This window comes from Cynocephalus volans, chromosome 8, assembly GCF_027409185.1.
Source record: "Cynocephalus volans isolate mCynVol1 chromosome 8, mCynVol1.pri, whole genome shotgun sequence".
Classification (NCBI taxonomy): domain Eukaryota; kingdom Metazoa; phylum Chordata; class Mammalia; order Dermoptera; family Cynocephalidae; genus Cynocephalus; species Cynocephalus volans.
Window position 1 is genome coordinate 24,935,913 of NC_084467.1, and position 21,588 is coordinate 24,957,500.

Genomic DNA, 21,588 nt, shown 5'->3' on the forward strand with positions numbered 1-21,588 from the left:
CAGAGCAGTTACTTTTATATTCTCTATACACAATAGCGGCCACAAGCCAAGCATTACATAATTACAACAATCATGCTGAATCAGTAAATGGGCACACATGCGCAGTTACACTACTTTTATAACTTGTTTCTAGTGAGTGTGCTGAATCTTGCCCATTTGTAACGGATGTGAGGCGAGTGAGCCTGACTAAACTTTTTCTGCTTTCCTTACAGGGGACCATGTCTTATCTTTCTTATCTCCCATAGTGCCTAATATGTAGCATTCATTTAGTTGGTACATTCATCTACTCATTTATTCAACAAATATAAGGCAGCATGTAATAATGCTAAAAAAGATTGGTTTAAGGAAAGACTTCTAGGAATTAGCTTGAAGAGGAAGAGATTTCAGATCATGGTGGCCAGAGAGAAGGTGGCTGGCATTTGAGCTAGATCTCGAAGAATGGATAAGATTTTGTTAGTTAGTCCCCATCGGGGTCCTGAGTAATGGAGCCTGAGGAAGCTGAACCCAACTGCAACCAGGCACACTGGCGCTGCTGCCCTGGGGCCCTTCCAGGGTCCTGAGGTATGGAGCCTGGGGAAGCTAAACCCAGCCATAACCAGGCACACTGTTGCCACTGCCCTAGGACCCTGTTGGGGTCCTGAGGCATGGAGCTAGGGGAAGCTGGACCCAGCCACAACCAGCACACCAAAAACACCATTTCCATGAGGGTGGCCCACCATAGCAACTGTAGTTGCCACGGCTGCCGCAAAAGCAGCTAGTTGCTACAGCAGTAGTCATAGCCACTGTGCAGATGGCAGGCCAGACCCTCAACTGCATCGACACAAGGAAAGTCACCAGTAGAGACCAAAGAAAAAAGAAGAGGTCCTCTCTCTCCACAAAGCACACTCCAGAGTAATAGAAGAAGCATCTGCTATACAATAGTAGTGGGAGACCTTAACACACCTCTCAGTAATGGACAAGTCATCTAGGCAACAAATCAGTGGAGAAACAGTTAACCTATCATAAGGAGAGAACAAATCTATGGTTATTTGAGGGGGAAGGGGAGAGATTGGATAAGGGGCATAAAGAGTAAGTATGATTTGTAATAATGAATATGCTAATCAAAATAAACAAATTGTATTTGTATTAAAAAATTTTTTTTGTCAGTCAGCAAGGGAAGGAACAGTATTCCGGACAGAAGAAATGGTTTGAGGAAAGGCATGAGGCAGGAAAATACATGGCACATTTGGGAGTTTTGTTTAAAGAAAGAAGAGGAGGTGTTCAAGTACTAGAATGTAAGATTTGAAAGATATGTTGGGATCAGATTGTGTAGGGCCTTGAGTATCAGTCAAAGAGTATGAATTATTTTAAAAGCCTTTGAGTGGGAGAGGCTCCTGAACAGATTAATTTCCCCAGGCACCCCATTCTCTGTCCTAGCCCTGTTATGCTCAATATCCTCATGCTGTCTTTAGTTACCCATAGTTTGTCAGCCACCTTTCATTTTCCATCAAAATCTAGCTGTCTTATATTTCATTCCCTCAGGCCCCAAGGTATTAAGGTAAAAGGTTTGGAAAAACTAAAATCCTCTATCTCCCAAAGAATTCCGTAGTAAATCAGACTGAACTGGGAGGGAGTAAAAAGGGGAAGCACAGCATTTCAGGAGAGTGAACAGCATGAGCAAAAGAACTGAGCCATCCAAAGAAGGTAAAATAGTCTTTTTTTGGCCAGAGCATATTGTATAAATAAAGATGAGTCCCTGTACTGGCCAGCCACCAATCAATCAATCAATAAGTAAATAAATTTTTAAAAAAGGTGAGGCTTAGAGACAGGTTAGAGGTTAGAGACACACTGAAAAAAAAGGCCTTGAATGCCAAGGTAAGGAGCTTGGCCTTGACTTTCTAGAAAGCCTTTGAAGGTCTTTTAAATCCATGAGTGACCTGGTAGGAATTGTAGTGTGTTTAGCATGGTGAGTAATTATGTTTTCACCCTCTGTGCATTAGTGAAATGAGGCCTAGTCTCATTCATAATGGTTAATTCAGAGCCTTGTCCTGAGTGAAAAAATTAGGCTATTTCATGTCATTGCTTTCACTGCATGTCTCATTCTGTCCAACACTTTTCCTTCTCTCTCCCTTCTCCCTGCCAAAAACAAAACAAAAAAGCAACATATGGCATTACCTTGTACTATCTCTGGCTACATCTCTTAGGAGGGCCAGCAGTCAGTATCTTTTTCATTACAGGCAAGAAGAGAGGCGGAGGCGGTCCTTCCAGGATTACACTGGGCAGAAGATAACCCTTGAGGCCGTCCTGAACACTACTTGCAAGAAGTGTGGCTGTAAAGGTAAGGTAAAGCCTCCACTATTTCTGTCTTTCCCTCCTTGTGGATGGACCCTTTACTGAACAAAGGAGGCAGCCCAGTGTTAATTTAGCTCACCCTGTTTTTTATCCAAGTGATGGCCTCACCTGCTCATGCTGTTACTCCTACCAGACTCACAGCAGAGTGTATGGCTTCATGCTTTTTCTGTTTACTTTTCTGAATGCTGGCCCTGCCGGGTACTATATTACCACCACCACTCCCCTTCCCCTGCCATCTGCCCTCCCCCAGCCTCTGCAGCTGATGCTCTGCCTGGGCAAGGTCTCCATTAACTATGCCAGGAAGGATGAAAGTGTTGGATTATGATTAATACTCTAAATTTTATCTCCAAAGATTATTGTTCTGCAAAAATTAAGTGATTTAGAAATAGATTTTTTTTTTTTTTTTTTTTTAAAGATGACCGGTAAGGGGATCTTAACCCTTGACTTGGTGTTGTCAGCACCACGCTCAACCAGTGAGCGAACCGGCCATCCGTATATGGGATCTGAACCCAGGGCCTTGGTGTTATCAGCACCGCACTCTCCCGAGTGAGCCACGGGCCGGCCCCTAGAAATAGATTCTTTAAAGATCCAAGTTAAACCCTTTCTTCCTCATCTTTCTCTCTTTAAAAACAGAATTCTGTTTTTAGTAATAAAGAACACAGGATAGTCACTTCTTTTTAGCTCTATTTCCTCAGGTTTCCTGTAGTCTTACTCAAATATTAAAAAGCTCCTTCAGCCTGACTTCCTGTTGGAGCTATAATGAGAGGGATTGCCAGCTTCTCATTTTCAGAGTGACATCAACTTGTCACTCCTTTCTAGCCTTCCATCCATCCGACTCTGTCGATTTTTCTGAAATGACTGGTAGCAGATTTGTGCCCCGGTTGACGTTGTGGTGTTTTAAGCCCCTATTTATCATAAATGTAGAGGGACAAAATGAAAAATAAAATTGAAAGAATACCTCTTCATGGTAATTTTGGAAGCATTCCCGATATTTAGAAAACTGTGCTGTATTCCCTTTCCAGACACCATCCCTCTTCTGAACCCAGAGGTTCAAAGTAGTTTACACATAACTTTTTGGTTATCGTATATAATTCCTCTCTGTCCCTGAGACAGCATCTACCACAAGCTCAGATAAAACTAGCTGTTAGAGCATTATATCTGTTAAAGGGCCCCTCAGTAGTACTATAAGCTCAGGGAGGGTGGAGTCTCCTCTTTCCTACAATTTGTGTCTAACAGGCGTTACATAAGGCAGAGAAGAATAATGAGAGGTGGAATTTGTCCCAGACAGGAAGGGTCTGGCCCAGGTAGTTGGGTTGGGTGCAGTAGAACAAGCACAGGGCAGGGAGACATGAGACCTGGGATAAGTTTTAGCTCACTACTATCTGTATGACCTTCAGCTACTTCTCAGTTCTTGGCCTTCAGTTCCTCTGCAAATATAGGATGATATTGGATTTGATGATTCCTAAGGCCTTTGCCAGACCTGACAATCTGTGAATGTTCAGTGCCCCAAGGTGACTGCCTGTCTCTCTGTGTGTTAGCTTGGATATTACTGCCCACTTCCTGCCAACTGCCCAAGAGCTGTCTTCCTTTAGGACTTGGCCTGCCACTCAGCTCCCTCTGCTGAGCATCCTGCTTTCTGGAGCAGCCTTTTGTTGTCAGGAATAAGTTCCAAAGCAGATCTTTAAAAATTAATAAGCCCCATTGCTAACAGAGGGCAACACAAGCTTGTATCCTCATATCCTTATATCCTCTGCCATTTCCAAAGCAGCACCAGTGTTTCCCACAGCTTTAAGACCAGCTGCTAGTCTGGCTCTGGTTGAATAAGCAATGCCATTTTGAAGTGATGGAAAATCTGCTCTGAATCAAACAGCTGCTCTGAATGAACAGTAATGTTTCCTGAACCAGCTAGCCCCTTTCATGAACCTATGGGAAAGATCTACCTGCTGAGAGAGACTAATTCCTCCCCTCTACCTTTTCTACTTCTTTTCTGAAGGCCACTTTGCAAAAGATTGTTTCATGCAACCAGGTGGGACCAAATACTCTCTGATACCTGATGAGGAAGAGGAGAAGGAAGAGGCAAAGTCAGCAGAGTTTGAGAAGCCTGACCCCACGAGGAATTCTAGAAAAAGAAAGAAGGTGAGTGCTGTCTTGCTTTTAGTTTATTTATCATATATTTTTTGAGTTTTAAATGAAAATGTGCTTTTTGCAGATATTTTGTAAGTACTAAAAAACATAAAGATCGCTTCTCGGCCTTTTGGCTAAGATCAAGTGTAAAAAACATAAAGAAAAAAATCAAGATCTCTTATAGTCTTTCCACCCAGAGAGACTCCAAGTATTTTTTATATATTTTAATCTTTGTTCTAGGTAATAATAAATACAGATATATATAGCTACACATACATATAAACACAAAATTATACTCTACTTTTTTCATTTTACTTATCGAAAGCATTTTCTAGTATCCTTAAGTGTTCTTCAAAAACTTGATATGGGCTAGCTGGTTAGCCCAGTTGGTTGGAGCATGGCGATAACGCCAAGGTCAATGGTTTAGATACCCTACTGGCCAGCCACCAAAAATAAAAAACAAACAAAAAAAACCCCAGCTTGATTTAAGAACAGCATAATACTTTACCATGTAGCTGTACTGTGATTTATTTAATTGTTTTCTTATTGTTGGATATTTTTTATTACTTCCAACCTAAATTTTTGGCCACATTTCTTATTGTTTTCTTTGGATAAATTCCTAAGGAAGATTACTGAGTTAGGGTTTTAAGGCTTTTGATACATTTTATTAATTTGCCTTCCAGTTAGTACTTATCTGTGCCCAGCAGTGTATAACAGTGCCTGTCTCACTGAGTTCTGCCTTGTATCTACTATATAGAACAGAACAATTCGTAACACATTGTTGTGGTGCAGAAAGAAACAGTGGATTTGTAGCATGCTACACAGAGAGAAAATAAAAGAACTATACTATAGTTTAGTCAGGAAATAGTTGTTCTTCTTATCATGTATGGTTTTTCTAACTGTGGCCAGTTATTGGGTTTTGTTTTTTAAAAAAATCTTTGGCAACCTTTTGTTGAGTGGTCATTTTGTGCTAAGTGTTACAAACTCTAGGAATACAAAACTATTTGAGTGCATTGCCCTCAGTGGTCATTATCTACAAATTAAGTATTCATTTTACAGGTAAGGAAAAGGCTCAGTATACCATTATAAGAATTAGCCAAGTATATGAATAATATAATTTGTCAATCTGTATATTCTCTCCCTGGGTGATCCTATCCCTCCTAAGACTTGCTGCCTTCATTGGCTTGCACAGTTCTAAGTAGCATCCCACAGGTACCTCAAACTTTGGCTTGGAGTCAACCAAACCGAGGATTGAGACTCCTATGTGCTACTTACCAGCTATGTAATTTTGGGCTCTGTAACTTCAGTTCCTTCATTTTCAAAATGGAATTGTTGTGATCTTTGATGACAGTGTTCCTTGCAGAGGAATGCCCAGATACCCAAAATAGATACAAAGCACTGACAAGTAAGTTCTTAATTAATGTTGACTGTCATGATTATCATTATCTCTTTTTCAGCCCTCCCTGCTAAACACAGACACACACAGACACGCACACCCTTTCCACCTCCACCACCACAAAAACAACCACCACCAAGGCCAGTTGGTGGCTCACTCAGGAGACTGTGGTGCTGATAACACCAAGGCCAAGCGTTCGGATCCCTATATAGGGATGGCCGGTTAGCTCACTTGGGAGAGTGTGGTGCTGACAACACCAAGTCAAGGGTTAAGATCCCCTTACCGGTCATCTTTTCAAAGAAAAACAGAACAAAACAAAACAACATAAACAACAACAACAACAAAAAGCCCACCACCCACAAAACCCTTGTTTCTTTCCTTCTGTCTTATATTACCTGTTTTAATGGCAGCAATACTCTCCTAATCTCCCCATACCCTCTTATTTCCGAAGAAATAAACCAATGTGTCATTAATTTTCCTCTCCTTTCCATACCACATCTAGTTAGTCAGCAAGTCCTGTCAGTGGTACCTTTTATGTATCTCAAAGTTCTCTTCCTTCCTGCCACTCCCATTGCCAAGGGTCAGTTAATCCCCTCACATCTCTCACATTCAGACTGTTGAACTAGCCTAGGGAATTTTTTTTTTTTTTTTTTTTTTTTTTTTTTTTTAAGGATCCGAACCTGTGGCCTTGGTGTTATCAGCACCGCACTCTACCGAGTGAGCCACGGGCCGGCCCTAGCCTAGGGAATTTTAAAAATAATAATTTGCCCTCCACATCTTAGGTACCAAGTTCACAGCACATAGGTCTGGGCATCTGATTTTTTTAAAAAAAGCACATTCTTTATCTCACTGCCTACTTTGTCTTCATTATTGATTTCTCACCCTCTGCTTAACTCTGAATATTGGAGTGCTTCTAGGTAATCTCATCCTGTCTTGTGGTTTTAAATACCATCTATGTACTGATAACCCCCAAATTAAGTATTTTATCCTTACTTTTGTCCAAATCTTAATTTCTATCCCTGATTTTTTTCTCTCATACTCCAAATTTAGATATCACACGGCCTGCTTGACATCTCCACCTGATTGTCTAGTTGACATCAAGGTCAACACACCCTAGAACTCTTAATATTCCTACCCAAAGCTGCTCCTTCCACGTTCTTCCCTGTCTCAGTGAATAGATCACATTCATTCACCCATCTGATCTAGCCCAAATTTGCAGCCTTTGGGTATAGTATTTATTTTTAATTGTAGTAAAATACACATAACAAAATTTACCATCTTAACTATTTTAAGTGTATAGCTCAGTAGTATTAAATAGCCACTTGAGGGCTGGCCCCATGACTCACTCGGGAGAGTGCAGCGCTGGTAGCGCCAAGGCTGCGGGTTCAGATCCTATATAGGGAAGGCCCGTGCTCTCACTAGCTGAGCATGGTGTAAATAGCCACTTGAGGGCTGGCCCCATGACTCACTCGGGAGAGTGCAGCGCTGGTAGCGCCAAGGCTGCGGGTTCAGATCCTATATAGGGAAGGCCCGTGCTCTCACTAGCTGAGCATGGTGTAGATCACACCTGCCGAGGATTGCAATCCCCTTACCTGTCAAAAAAAAAAAAAAATAGTCACTTGACTAGGGAAAAATAAATACACTTATATTGTATGATTGTCACCGTCATTTATTTGGGAATTCTTTTCATATTGCAAAACTAAAACTCTGTACCCATTAAACAATAATTCCCCATTCTCCCCTTCCTCCTGCTCCTGGCACCCTGACCATTCTACTTTCTCTCTCTATGAATTTAACTATTCTAGGTACCTCATAGAAGTGAAATCATACAGTGTTTGTCTTTTTATGCCTAGCTTATTTCACTTAGCATAATGTCCTCAAAGTTCATCTATATTGTAGCATATGTCAGAATTTCCTTCTTTTTAAGTCTGAAAAATATTCCACTATATATACCACATTTTGTTTATCAATTCATCTGTCAATAGACACTTGGGTTGCTTCCACCTTCTGGCTATTGTGAATAATGCTGCTGTGAACGTGGGTGTGCAGATATCTCTTTGAGACCCAGATTTCAATTCTTTTGGGTATATACCCAGAAGTGGAATTGCTGGATCATATGTTAATTCTGTTATTCCCACTAGCAATGCACAAAGGTTTCAGTTTCTCCACATCCTAGCCAACACTTATTTTCTGTTTTTCGGTTTTTTGTTTTTTGTTTTTCTGCATAATAGCTGTCCTAATATGTGTAAAGTCGTATTTCTTGTAGTTTTGATTTTCATTTCCCTAATGATTAGAGGTGTTGAACATCTTTTTATATGCTTATAGGTCATTTGTATGTCATCTTTGGAGAAATGTCTATTCAAGTACTTTGACCATTTTTGAATTGGGTTGTTTATTTTTGGCATTTTTTGAATGTTGGAGTTCTCTATATGTTCCGGATACTAACCCCATCAGCTATATGATTTGCAAATATTTTCTCCTATTGTGTGGGTTGCCTTTTTATTCTTTCGATAGTGTCTTTTTTTTCTTTCCATATTTACATTTTTTTATAATTGTGGTAAAAAACACATAACATAAAGTTTACCATGTTAACTATTTATAAGTGTACAGTTCAGTAGTGTTAAGCATATTATTGATAATATTCTTTGTACAAAGAAGTTTAATCTCAATAAAGTTAAGCTTATCTGTTTTTTCTTTCTTTTTCTTTTTTTTTTCGGTGGCTGGCCTGAACAGGGATTCAAACCCTTGACCTTGGTGTTATAACACTGTGCTCTAACCACGTGAGCTAACTGGCCAGTCCTATTTTTCTTTTATTGCTTGTGCTTTCGGTATCATATTCAAGAAATCATTGCCAAATCCAATGTCATGAAGCTTTTTCCCTGTTTCCATCTAAGAGTTTTATAGTTTTAGCTCTTACATTTAAGTCTTTGATTCATTTTGAGTTAATTTTTGTATATGGTGTAAAGTAAGGGTCCACCTTTTTTTAAAATGTGGACATGCAGTTTTCCCAGCACCATTTGTTGAAAAGAGTGTTCTTTCCCCCTCTTAAATGGTCTTGGCACTCTTGTCCAAAATCATTTGACCATATATTTAGTTCTGAGCTCTCTGTTCTATTCCATTGGTCTTGATGTCTGTCTTTATACCAGTACCACACTGTTTTGATTACTGTAGCTTCATTTTAAGCTTTGAAATCAGGAAGTATGAGTTCTCCATCTTTATTCTTCTTTTTCAAGATTGTTTTGGCTATTTGGGGTCCTTTGAGATTCCATACGAATTTTAGGATGTATTTTTCTATTTCTGCAAAAAACATTTTTGGGATTTTGATGGAGATTGTGTTGAATCTGTAGATTGCTTTGGGCAATATGGATATCTTAACCATATTAAGTCTTCCAATCCTTGTTAACAAGATGTCTTTCCATTTATTTGTGTCGTCTTTAATTTCTTTCAGTAATGTTTTGTACTTTTCGGTATACAAGTCTCTCACCTCTTTGGTTAAGTTTATTTCTAAGTATTTTATTCTTTTTGATGCTATTGTAAATGAAATTGTTTTCTTAATTTCCTTTTCAGATTGCTCATTGTTAGTGTACTGGTTTTTATGTGTTGGTTTGTATCCTGCAACTTCGCTGAATTCTTTATTAGTTCTAACAGTTTTTTTGTGTGTTTGTAGAATCTTTAGGGTTTCCTACAAAGAAGATCATGTTGTCTGCAAACAGAAATAATTGTACGTTTTTAACAGAGATAGATTTTTAATGATTTTAGATAGATTTTAATGATTCTATTTATATGTTCCAAGGATTATTCTTTCTCTTTTAACCTTTCAGGGGTAAATGGCTTTTGTTACATTACTAAAGTGGTTAAGTGGATATCTCACTTCTGTGAGTCTTTGCTTGAGTTCTTTCTGCCTTGCTGTATATACCTAGTGCAATTAGTTATTACTTTGTTTCTCAAGCTGCTTTGAGATATGTATCTCAGTTCACCAAAACAATTATTTAGGATCTAACTAAGTATGAGACTCTTTATGACCTCCTTAGTCAACCCACTTTCGTACCCTCCATTGCCCTTTCACTTAATAGCGAAATGGTCTGAATAATGGCAGTAATAATCATCATACCTTATTATCTTTTAAAGTACCCTTGTGTATATGAACTTCTAACTCATGAGTCCTCTTTGATTAAAAAGTGCTCTAGGGAGTTGAAAAGGTTAAAACTTCCCCCTTGATGTCCATTATTTCTACCAAGATATCTTCTAGCATCATTGTCCTTTCACCTCATTGTTTACCCCTCCATTATCTTTTGTGCCTCATGTTTGTTTAGTACTTACAGTTTATAAGATTCCTTCCTATTTTTATTTTGTTTTATTCTTATATGATCCTTTGAGGTAGCCAGAGCAGGTGTTATTATCCCACCATTTTATACATGAGGAAAAGGGAGATTCAGAGAAATTAACTGACTTGCCTGAAGTCACACAAATTCTTATTTCTTAACAATATTCTTTTCTACACACCATTCTTCAACTATTCATTTATTTAACTCTTCAGTTATCCATTTGTCCAACAATATGTATATACGCCTCATACATGTCTAGCATTGTGTGAAGTGCTTGACATATCAGGACTTTTAAGGTCACTTTTTGACCAGTTTTTTCCTTGTTACCAGCTACCTTTAGCCGATGCAATGTTATCTACTGATTTGCTTCTGTTCAAAATTGTAAATCAAGATTCCAGGCCTCTTGTCTGTTTCCTTTTACCCTCTAAAATCTTTGATTCCAGTAAGAGATTGGCTTTCCATACCAGTAAAAACTTCCTACCTGAGATAGACTTTTTGGAGTATGTGAGAGTAGCACATTTAGGTGCCTGTTTCAGCACTAGTCGACTCTGGGAGCCAAATGTGGAACTGAGTAGGCTCATCTGAAGGGAAATGCCTTCAGCAGTCCATGTTGCTGAGTTGGTCAGTGGATAGCAGGAATGCCTGGCACATTGAAAGTATATGTGACAGGCAACTCACGTGAAATAAAGGTTACAGCACCTACACTCAAGCAGATAATAGCATAAGGAGAAATATAAGCAGTCAAGGTGTGTATGGTGGTAAAGGACAGAAACTCATTTCAGGAGGTTATTGGATCTCATAGACATTCAAAGACAGGAAATGAAGTACAGCTACGCCAGCCAGAACTGGAATGAGAAAGTCAGAATGTGAAGCTTTTGGGTTATCTCTGTTTCTTCACAAGTCTGCTTCATTGTCTACTTCTTTCTGCATTCTGGTGGAAGAAAATGTTTAATGCAAAGACAGGAGAAGATGCTAGGTATGTTGAGGAACCAGGAAATGGCCCCTGGATAAAGAAAGAATATCACCTGTTCCAAGTAATGTCTGGCATATAATAGGCATAATCTCTGCTGTCTGTAGCTCCTTGGGATACTTAACTTAGTGAAACCTGCTCTTAGCTTGGAGAGTAATAGGGATTGACTTGTTGCTGATAGTGGGTAATAATGAAGGGAGCAGGGGCAGTAGTAAGAGGTCTTCCTATAGTGAAGTTTAGTTATATTTCAATATAATTTTCTCCTTTTGATTTGGCTACTATAATTACTGTCTGCTTCATGATACACAGAACAAGACATGAGAATGTCATCCTTTGGCTGCAGTGCTGGCTCTGTTCTGTTATTCAGAGAACTTCTTCTGGTGCCTGTCTGGAGAGAGATTGCCAGGTCTGGATCCATTCTTATAGAGCAGAGAGAATTGCCCAGTGTAGTCTGCTCAGAAGCCTTCAGTGATTTCCCTTCCTCTATGGCATAAAGTCTAAGTTCCTTTAAGACTCTTCACAACCTGTCCAATTGCCCAGCATCACCTCCCGCCAGTTCCTTCCCACACACACTGTACTCCAACCTCATTCGTTAATAGAACTTCTACTATGTGCCAGGCTCTTTTCTAGTCACTGCAGGTATAATAATGAACAAAACAGGTAAAATCCCTATCTTAATGGCACTTAGATTTTAATGGGGGTGATAGATGATAAACTGGTAAACAAATGCAAAATAATAATAATAAATCAAGTAGTGATAAGTGCTATTGAGACAAATTAATTTGTTTATAGGAGACAGGGAGTACTGGAATAGGGGTGAGGAGTAGTTAACTTGCCATTTTAGATAGGGTAGTAAGAGCTTGCCTCTCTCATGAAGTGTCATTTTAGTGGATATCTGAAGGAAGTGAGAAAGAAGCTATTCAGGTAAGTGAAGAGAGAGCATTTCAACAAATGCAATAGCCAGATGTTGGAAATGAGTTTGCCATCATTAAGGAACAGTAAGGATGCCAGTGTGGCTGGAATGAAGTGAATAAAAAGAGTGATAGGAGAGGAAGTTAGAGAGATCAAAGGGAACCAGATGGTGGAGGGCCTTACAGGCAATTGTGATGACTTCACCTTTCAATATAGAGTGAGATGGATGTCACTAGAGGTTTCGAGCAGAGGAGTGACATGATATGACTTATGTTTTCAGAGAATTATTCTGGCTGCTGCGTGGAAACTAGATGGTCAGAAGCAAGGGTGGAAGCAGCAAGCCAGTTAACAGACAATATTAGTAATCCAGGTGAGATGACAGTGGCTTGGAATAGAATGATAGTGGCAGAAATGATGAGAAGGAAGTTGAAGTATGGATATATTTTGAAAATAGATCTGACAGACTTTGTCAAGGGATCAGATGGGAGCTAGGAAAGAAAGCAGGTGAAGATGGCACCGAGATTTTTGGACTGAGTATCTGGAAGATTTGAGTTAAGAGGAGAAGGAATGCGGAAGTATGGAAATGGGGAGCGACCAGGAATTTAGTCTGAGTTGCTATCTATGAAGAGGGGAAGAAAGCTGGTGGAGGTGTAGGTTCGGAAGGAGGCAAGACGTAGAAATTGAGATACCTATCAGATATCTATGTGAACTGTAGAGTAGGCAGTTGGATGTATAGTTTGGAGTTCAAGGGAGAGGCCTAGGTAAGAGATAGAAATTTGGGAGTCAAAAAAATTTGGGAGTCATCTACATATAGACGGTATTTATGAAATTATATGAGATCATCTGGAGAGTAAATATACATGAGAGAACAGATTTAAGCCCTGAGCTCCAGAGTGCTCAACTTTTAGAGTTTATGGAGATGAGGATGAACCAGCAAAGAAGACTGACAAGGAAAAGCCAGGGAAATTGGTGGGAAAAGCAAGAGAATGTGATGGAAGTTAGGTGAAGAATGTGTTCTAAATATTTGTCCATCTGTATCTATCTTGACTGATAGATCAAGCAAATGAGACCCAAGAATTGATTTGGCTGTGTGGAAATCATTGGTAACTTTAACAAGAACTATTTGAGTAGAGTGGTGGGGTGACAACCTGATTAAAATTATTCAAGAGGGTTGGATTTTTCCTGATGCGTTATAGCATATGTTTATTGTTGAGAATGAGCCAGTAAAGAGGGAAAAATTGATGCAGGAGAGAGGGGACAATTTCTGGCCCAATATTTTGAGTAGGAGAGAAGGGATGGGATCCAGGGCATAGTAAATAAGCCACACAAGATAATTTGTCAGGATAATTTCCTGAAAGATCTTTCATGCCTCTGCCTCATCGTGTCTTCCCTCGGGCTGGAAGGACCTCACTTTCTTCTATCAGTACAACCACCACCACCTGCCAAAACCGTATTCATGCTTCAAAGCGTAACACATTACATATCTTTCATGAAGCCATCCTCAAATTCCTTGGACATAATTGATTTATTTCCCTTGTGTGTCATGGTGCATTTTTTTTTTTCTTACGTCATTTACCATGGACTGCCTAGTATCTTAATTAGTGTTTCTCCCTGACTAGATAATTTGTTCCTTGAAGGTTAATGATTCCTGATTTCTGACCTTACTCAATTAATGTAATGAGACAAAGTAATTAATGGATATTCCTTGTTTATAGAAAGTACTCAATAAATATTTGTTGAATGAATGTACTGTATGGTTATAAGGAGTTATTCTTTCCCTTGATGAGGTTGGCTCAAGTTTGGAGGGGTTGGTGCCAGGCCCCACCGCTGAGGGTGTTTACTTTGCATCCCCCAAAGACCTGCATGATGCTTTGCACTAGTACGTACTCTCTATTTGTCTGGATTATTATTATAATCTGTATTCTCCTTATCTCCTAACCTAAGCAATACCATATGTGACTATGGCTCTCTGGAGTGTTTTGTAGGCAGTAAAGTTGAGTAAATATTTGTCAGTTGATTAATAAACCTTTTTCTTCTGGTCCAACCTTTTCCTTTCCAAACTATGGAAAACTGGTGCCTTGTAGGCAAGATCTAGCCAGGAATCACCTTCTACCCTACTTCCCAAAAGTTTATCCTCGAGAATCAGTTTGAGAATCAAATCACTTCTTGAAAATCAGTCATTTCTCAAGAATAAACGATTGATTGGTTGATTTCTAGCCAGATTGGTGCCTTTTGGTTGGGAGGTGCTAATTAGGTGATGCTTTTATTTTTATTTTTGAGGAGGGGTGGCTGGCCAGTACTGGGATCCAAACCCATGACCTTGGCATTACAAGGCTGCACTCCTAACTGGCCGAGCTAACCAGCCAGCCCTAGATGATGCCTTTAATATAGACAGGGCTAAAATAAACATCTACTTTGGGACCCAGCCAGGGTCAAATCCAGGTTCTACCACTTGGGTAAGTCACTTCATCTCAGTCAACCTAGAGAGTAGTCCTTAGAGACATTGAAGCAATGGCTTCTTTTCAATGTCCCTCCTGGTCTGTCTGCTATGGGCTCACACCCCTGGGCTATTTTTTTACCCTTTATCTTCTGTTGTCTTTCCCACTTGAATGCAGTTGAGGGACCAGAAGCTCGTTTCACCTTCTGGCTGTCTTTCTTCCCCCACCCCAATTCCCAACTTTCCAAAGTGATCGTTCTTTTGTTCTATTGCTGGGGGACTGGATTGTCTTTGTTCAGGCTGCAAAAGACTTTTTGCATCAGGATTGAGGCTTAGAAGGTGGCCGTCTCCCCAAGTCATCCTTGCTAGCTAAAGTCCATGTTCCAGCATTTCAGCATCTTCTAGAAGATTTGTTTTTCTATTCCCTCCTCCTGAGCTCACATCTTTGAGAGGCACATGGAAATAGTGCCGGACTCTATGTTAGAAAGTATAGCATTCTTGTTGCTTGGTCAACTCACTTTACTTCTCTGAGTTGCAGTTTTTCTTCTGTGAAATGGGAATAATTCATGAATATTTATCTTACCAGATTGTTATTATTATAAGATAAGAGATGCAAAAATCTTGGTAAACTGGAAAGTGCTATTTAGATGTAAAGCAGTATTAAAACTTTCCTCATTTATTTATTCAGGCCGGGCCAGGATTAGAGGGAATTGGTGCCAGACTCTACATTTGCTTATTTACTTTCCCAGGTTCAAGGGGGGAAGAACCTGTTGAGGCTTCTAAGCCCATAATATCCTATGGTGGACTTCTTGCCATCCAGGATGGGGCAGCAATAAGCCAAACCATTGATATGCCAACTCTCAGCACCTCCCAGCCATGGTTGCTATAGCTTGGTAATGTGAGTCTGTGAAACTTTGTTCCCTATTCTCTTACTCCGTTGGAGATGCCAAGAAAGAATTTTGGTTTAATCTCCTCTCAAAACTTTGACTCATCTGATATATATAGATTCTTGGCCAGACTGTCAGAACATCCTGGGAGTTCTATGAAATGAGAGAAAAATATTTCTAGCTACCACTGAGTGCCTATAATTTATCAGGCATTATAGTTAGTACTTATCTTGTTTAATCCTCATAGTGTCCTTTGAGGTATGTACTTATTTCCAATACTGAAAAGAAAACTGAGGTTCAAAAAAGTCAAGTCTCTTGTTCCAAGTCACATAGTGAGTTAAGTGGCAGAGCTGGAACTTGAACTTAGTTTTGTCTTATTCCAAAATTGTTGACTGACCACCATACCATGAGGCCTCCTGTTGCTGTACAGCAAGAGGGGCAATGTACTACACAGGAAAACTCAGATTTCCATTCATGTGATCTACATGGAGATCCCAACCCTGCCTGTGTGATCTGGGGCAAGTAGCTTTCAGCTTCTTCAAGCCACAGATACTGTCCTCATTAAATCTTCACCATAGCCATATGACATAGGTGCTATTCTTATCTCCATTTTACATTTGAGGAGACTAGACCTCAGTGAGGTAAGATGACCTGCCCATAGTTATAGAATAGTAAATGGCAGAGCCAGAATGCAGGTCTAGGACTATCTAGCACCTGATTCAGTATTCTTTCCACCATTTCTCATAGCCAGCTCCTACTACCTGGTGTACCACTCAGGCAAATATACAGCTCTTGGGCTGGATGTAAGCCCATAGAAGGAGCAGGAGCTTCACCCTTTCCTGCTGTCTCCCTTTCTCCTCGTAAAGTATTTCCTCCTTCTTAGAAACCTTACTGAGGTAATACAGATATTTGGAATTCAAAGAAAAGGTTAATGTAAAACTCTAAAACTGCCTGGACTGCCCCATAGAAGCCTGGGAATCTGCCTACTGTCTTTGGCAACATGGAGTGGTGGGTATAGTTTGGGGAAAGTTCTGAACTTCGTTCTTTATCAGCATAATCTTGTGAGGTTGCTGTGAAAGTTAGAGATGATAAATGTTCAAGAGTAGCAGGTAGAGATGCATTATTTTTTTATTTTATTTTTTTAAAAGATGACCGGTAAGGGGATCTTAACCCTTGTCTTGGTGTTGTCAGCACCATGCTCAGCCACTGAGCGAACCGGCCATCCCTATATGGGATCCGAACCCGTGGCCTTGGTGTTACCAGCACCGCACTCTCCCGAGTGAGCCACGGGCCGGCCCCATAGAGGTGTATTATTTGATGGTAGTTATTTTCTCTGGCAGCAGGGTGTCCTAGAAATCAGACTGGGAGTCAGTGTCCTAAATCTTTTGTCCTGTGACCTTGGATATATGAGTCACTGTCTCCAGATAGACTAGGTACTATCTAGGGACCCCTTTCAGCTGTGATATTCTTCACTTTAAAAAATGAAATTAGGCTGGCCAATTGGCTGTTGGTTAGAGCATGGTATTGATAACATCGAGGTCAAGGGTTTGGATCCCCTTACCGGCCAGCTGCCAAAAAATAAAAATGAAGGTAATAGGGCTGGTCAGTTAGCTCAGTTGGTTAGAGTACAGTGTTATAACACTTAAGGTCAAGTGTTCAGATCTGCATACTGGCCAGCTGCCCCCCTCACCCGAAGAACGAAGGTAAGATTTTTTTTTTTGAAGTCAAACTGGACAGAATTATATGAAGGAAAAAATGAAAGACCCCTATCCTTCTCCCTATCCAGTTCATTCCCAAGGGAACACTTGTTACCAGCTTGGTCTGTCCTTTCCACTGTTTTGTGTGTATGTTAAATATATACAGGTGTGTATATGCACATTATATGGTGTACATGTATGTATGTGTGTGTGTGTATGTATATATAAATACACATACATGTTATACACACTGAAATCTACATACTGCTTTATGTCTTGGTTCTTTTACTTATTTTGGCTATTTTTTCTTTAAAGATTTACTTTATTGTTTTAATGTCTTATAATTTATTAAGTGGTCCCCTATTGATTATGGGCCATGATTTTTTTTTTTTTTTAATTTTATTTTGTCGATATACATTGTGGCTGATTATTGCTCCCCATCACCAAAACCTCCCTCCCTTCTCCCTCCCCTGGGCCATGATTTTTTAAAGCAAATATATACATACAATGTTGAGTTTTTAAATTTTCTTTTCAGGAAAAGAAGAAAAAGAAACACAGAGATAGGAAGTCATCTGACTCTGAGAGCTCAGACTCTGAGAGTGATACAGGCAAGAAGGCGAGGCACACATCAAAAGACAGCAAGGCAGCAAAGAAGAAGAAGAAGAAGAAGAAGCACAAGAAGAAGCACAAGGAGTGAGAGTAGGAAGAGGAGAGGGGGTGGTTGAGAGTAAGGAAACAGGAGCCTTGTGCCCTAAAGCCCTGGCTCTGGAAAGACTCAGTAGTGAGAACATGGCCTCCCACCCCACTGACTTCGCTCCCATGGGAGATGGCTTCCCCTCATGCAGCAGGCAGGTTTGGAAATTAGAGGTCAAAAGCAGCTGCCTGATTGAGTTTTCCTTATTACTCCTGGTCCCTTTGCAAGTGAACCCTGCAGCTCACCCATTCATTCACTCAACTTCCTTCATTCAGCAGGAGTTCCTATTACCCTCTCCAGCTGCCACTGCCAGAGCCAGATTCCTGTACAGGAGTCCAGGCTAGAGCCACAGGTACTGCTGTGGAGCTGAGTCTGGCTATTGTTGGAGAACAGAGTGATTGGCACCTTACTGTTGGTCTGTCCTGGGTCAATTGGGTGGTCTCTGCTGCATCTAACCCCGGGTGCAAAGGAAGACTGGCAGTTAAGAGGGAGGACAACATGGTACAAAGTGGTACTCACTTTTTCCATTCCCCCTCACATAGTTCTGTGCTAGAACTGACAGCCAATGGCCACAGCCAGAAAGGATTTGCAGTGTGACTTAGCTTGTGTATGACATTCCTGCAGACCACTGAACCAGATAGCTGAAGCCAATATCATTGTTCTGTTTTGTATTTACTACTGTGAGTCATTTGGTTCCACTTCAGGTCTCTGCTTAAATTCCTGGCACTAAATGGAAGTGTGTTTGGTTTTAAACTTACTGAAAGTTTTTTTCTAATATGAAGGCATACGTTTTATTTTAACACGCTCGGGAGGGGCAATGCATAGGGGAATTGCAAGAGTAATTTTCCCTGAAGGTTCTTATTCCTATAATCCTTCTTCCTGGGTAACTTACAGACTTAGTCACTGAGCCTGCATTAGTTGACAGAAAACCATTTAATATGTTACTTTAGACCTTGGAGAGAAGCCCAGCTGAGGTACAGAGCCAGTCCCAGCCTTCTTGGGAGATTAATAATAAGCCCTCCCTTCTGTAATGACAGATGAATTACCTCTTCCCCAAAGTCCGTTAGAGAACCAGTAAGAATTTGTAACCACGAGTACTGGCTTGATGCATAGCTGTGAGTTCAGCAATCATCTTGGCCAGTGGCCATTTTCTTCCACTACCATGGCACAAGACTGGATCCTGTGTCCTGAGCCTGCATTCTGGAAAGGGAGAGTCCACAGCATTTCACAGAGAAGAGGCAGACCCAAGAGTATTCAGTGCAGGATAGGCCTGAGATGACAGTTCAGTAGCCAAGTCTGGGGAAGCCCCAGCACTGACTGGAATAGCTCATTTGACCATGAGGGCAGTGTAAAGGCAAGGTGTAGATACAGCTGTTTTATTATTGAATGTGTATAATGTGATCGGCCAGTGCTTCTTCCATAGTAACCTTCAGGCAGTCATCTCAGCCCACTGTCTAACACACATAGGAAACCTGTTATATCACCAAAGTCAAAGAGGCAACTGGGTGTCCTTGGCTCTGCTTTATTAACCTCAGCACCCTTTGGATGCACTTAAAAAGAAACAAACCAGATACTCAATGGGAACTGGATCTGGATCCAGGCTGGTGGCACCTGACCCCAGAAGAATTCCTCAGCCAAGATGAATTTATACAAAATGCCAGAGGAAAAAAATGAGGCAATGTGGTACTGAGTCGAGGGGTAGCCGATTGGCGGAGGAGCAGTCAATGATGGCACAGGCAGGTCATGCCTCTTTCTCATAAGTGCGAGTGCTAACTGCACTGCCGTGGGTGAGTGTCTGAAAGAAAAGACAGAGTCAGGAGGGGGTGGACCAAGGAAGGCAGTTGCGGGCACTCTCCACGCCCTTCATCCTGGTAATTATCACTTAAGTACCTACTATGTGCCAGGCATTTCACGTTTTTTCTTTCTGATAGGTATGGCAAGTCTTTAGGTAGGCATTATTATTCCTATTTTAGATATTTGGAAAAACGATCTTTGAGAGAGGAAGTAATTTGGTCAAGATCCTATTGTTTCTCTTTCCCCTGAAGCAATCAGTTTCCTTCATTTTTAGTGCCTAAGGTGGTGCCTGGCATATACTAGACAAATAGGTGAATAAAAATGTCCAGAAACTCTTGAGAAAGGACTGTGTTAGGCCACCAGTTCTCCATCCCGTCCCTAACTTAGGGTATAGCACCAGGGCCTGAACCCTGAACCCCCTCCATCCAGCCTGGCATCATAGAACCACCAGGCCCATGGCTTCACCATAGTCCAATTGCCCACTAAGAATTTGGTTCTGCGTATCACATCCCCAAAGCTAGGCACCTCATTCCTACCTCCAAGTGAGTGCAAGAATGCAGTTTGTAGGTTACAATGACCCAGAAGGTCTGTAGCAAAGGTGCCAAGGTGAAAGTCCCTACAAGGTTAGGAGGCAGAAACCACAGGTAATTTGCTCTCTGTCCCTGGGTCTTGGGGAAGTTCAGTCAAAGCTATGTTCTCCAAGTGAAGTCTTCAAGTTTGTCCCTGAACAGATCTGCTGGCCTGGTTGTGTTACTTCCTACCCAGGCAGTACGTACTTGCAGAAGGCCAGACATACAGAGTACTGAAGAGGTGGACTGGAATGGGCAAGAAAGGACTGAGCTGTCAGTCAGTGCCCCCACCAGCCACCAGCCTTCCCTGCATGTGGCAATGCAGTCCTGGGAAAGAGAGGGAAGGGAACACTGTGATGAGAGATGGGAGCCTCTCCTAGAGGGCCTGGGATCAGATTTGGCCCTCATGCTTTTTACCTTTTCCTGGGGCGAGGTAAAGCGGAAACACAGAAGGAGGAAACTAAGGATATGGAGCAACCTGCTGTATTCCTCCCACCTCAATGATACAGTGATGCTTTGTGCTATGTGTACACTCTTTCAGACTTCCCAGCAGCCCTACAGGGTTGGTTATTAATACCCATTTTAGGGCTGGTCAGTTGGAACATGGTGCTGATAACACCAAGGTCAGCCACAGGAAAAAAAAACATGTTTACACTTGCACTTGAAGTGACTTGTCCAAAGTCATGCAGCCCGTAACCTGAGATTGAACCTAGGCCTGTGTGAATCCAGAGCAACTACAGAGAAAAAATTCCCACCTAATACCAACCCAACCCCAATATCACCTCTCTTGTCCCAGCTTCTGTGGTTCTCAGGGGAGAACCTTGGCTTTTTAATAAAACAAGCTTGACCGAAGGGGCAGTAGTGGTAACTAATTAGTTGTAGCTCCAGAGTTGCCTAACTTACCAGGATGAGTTTCCCATCACTTAGCTCCCGCACAAGTGTCGTCTCTTGCCCGTCCCACTTCTGCACATGGACAAGTTTGCCTCCATCCAGCGTCACAATGGACTATAGAAAGAGAGCAGAGGCCTGAGCTGTGATGTGAGCCAGGAGGGAGGGGCAGGATAGGGTCCAAACACTGGGGCCACAGAGAATACAGCCTCTGACCCAAACTAGTAATGGTGCTAGGACCAGAGCTCAGGCAACCCACCTCCAATCTCTGCTCTGCTTGGCTAGGGGAGGGGCCTTCAGGTATTACGCAAGTAGGGAGAGGGAGGCAGTATAGTGAAGCCAGACAGCGTGGCTCTGAGAAGCGCCATGAGCCTTCAAGATCGGCACTTATCCTGTACTCTAGAGGTGATGCCCACAGCCCCAGTTCCCTTCAGATATAGGGGGCAGTACCAGTCCATATCCCTGGGAAAGACTGAGACCTGAGAATCTCTCCTCAGCCTTGTGGTTGTCACACATAATGTCTAAGAGACCCTTACTGATGGGAAGTATTGGCAAATTAGACTT

At 41.3% G+C, this 21,588-nt stretch overlaps 3 protein-coding genes across 3 annotated transcripts in view; 1 reads left to right on the forward strand and 2 right to left on the reverse strand.

Moving 5' to 3' along the window:
• The window catches only part of SNRNP40 (small nuclear ribonucleoprotein U5 subunit 40), an 82,987-nt gene extending 75,549 nt beyond the window's left edge, over positions 1–7,438 (reverse strand). Inside the window, exon 1 of the mRNA XM_063103602.1 lies at positions 7,198–7,438. The gene's annotated coding sequence lies outside the window, so the exon portion shown is untranslated. The remainder of the gene's footprint in view (positions 1–7,197) is intronic.
• ZCCHC17 (zinc finger CCHC-type containing 17) overlaps positions 1–20,988 on the forward strand; it is a 64,585-nt gene extending 43,597 nt beyond the window's left edge. The window contains exons 6-8 of the mRNA XM_063103603.1: positions 2,217–2,317; positions 4,325–4,467; positions 17,615–20,988. Of these exons, the coding sequence (XP_062959673.1) occupies positions 2,217–2,317; positions 4,325–4,467; positions 17,615–17,776 (406 nt within the window). The 3' untranslated portion in view covers positions 17,777–20,988. The remainder of the gene's footprint in view (positions 1–2,216; positions 2,318–4,324; positions 4,468–17,614) is intronic.
• Positions 19,280–21,588, reverse strand: part of FABP3 (fatty acid binding protein 3) — a 10,053-nt gene continuing 7,744 nt past the window's right edge. Inside the window, exons 3-4 of the mRNA XM_063103604.1 lie at positions 21,040–21,141; positions 19,280–19,568 (exon numbers count right to left, since the gene is read on the reverse strand). Coding sequence (XP_062959674.1) covers positions 19,515–19,568; positions 21,040–21,141 — 156 coding nt within the window. The 3' untranslated portion in view covers positions 19,280–19,514. The remainder of the gene's footprint in view (positions 19,569–21,039; positions 21,142–21,588) is intronic.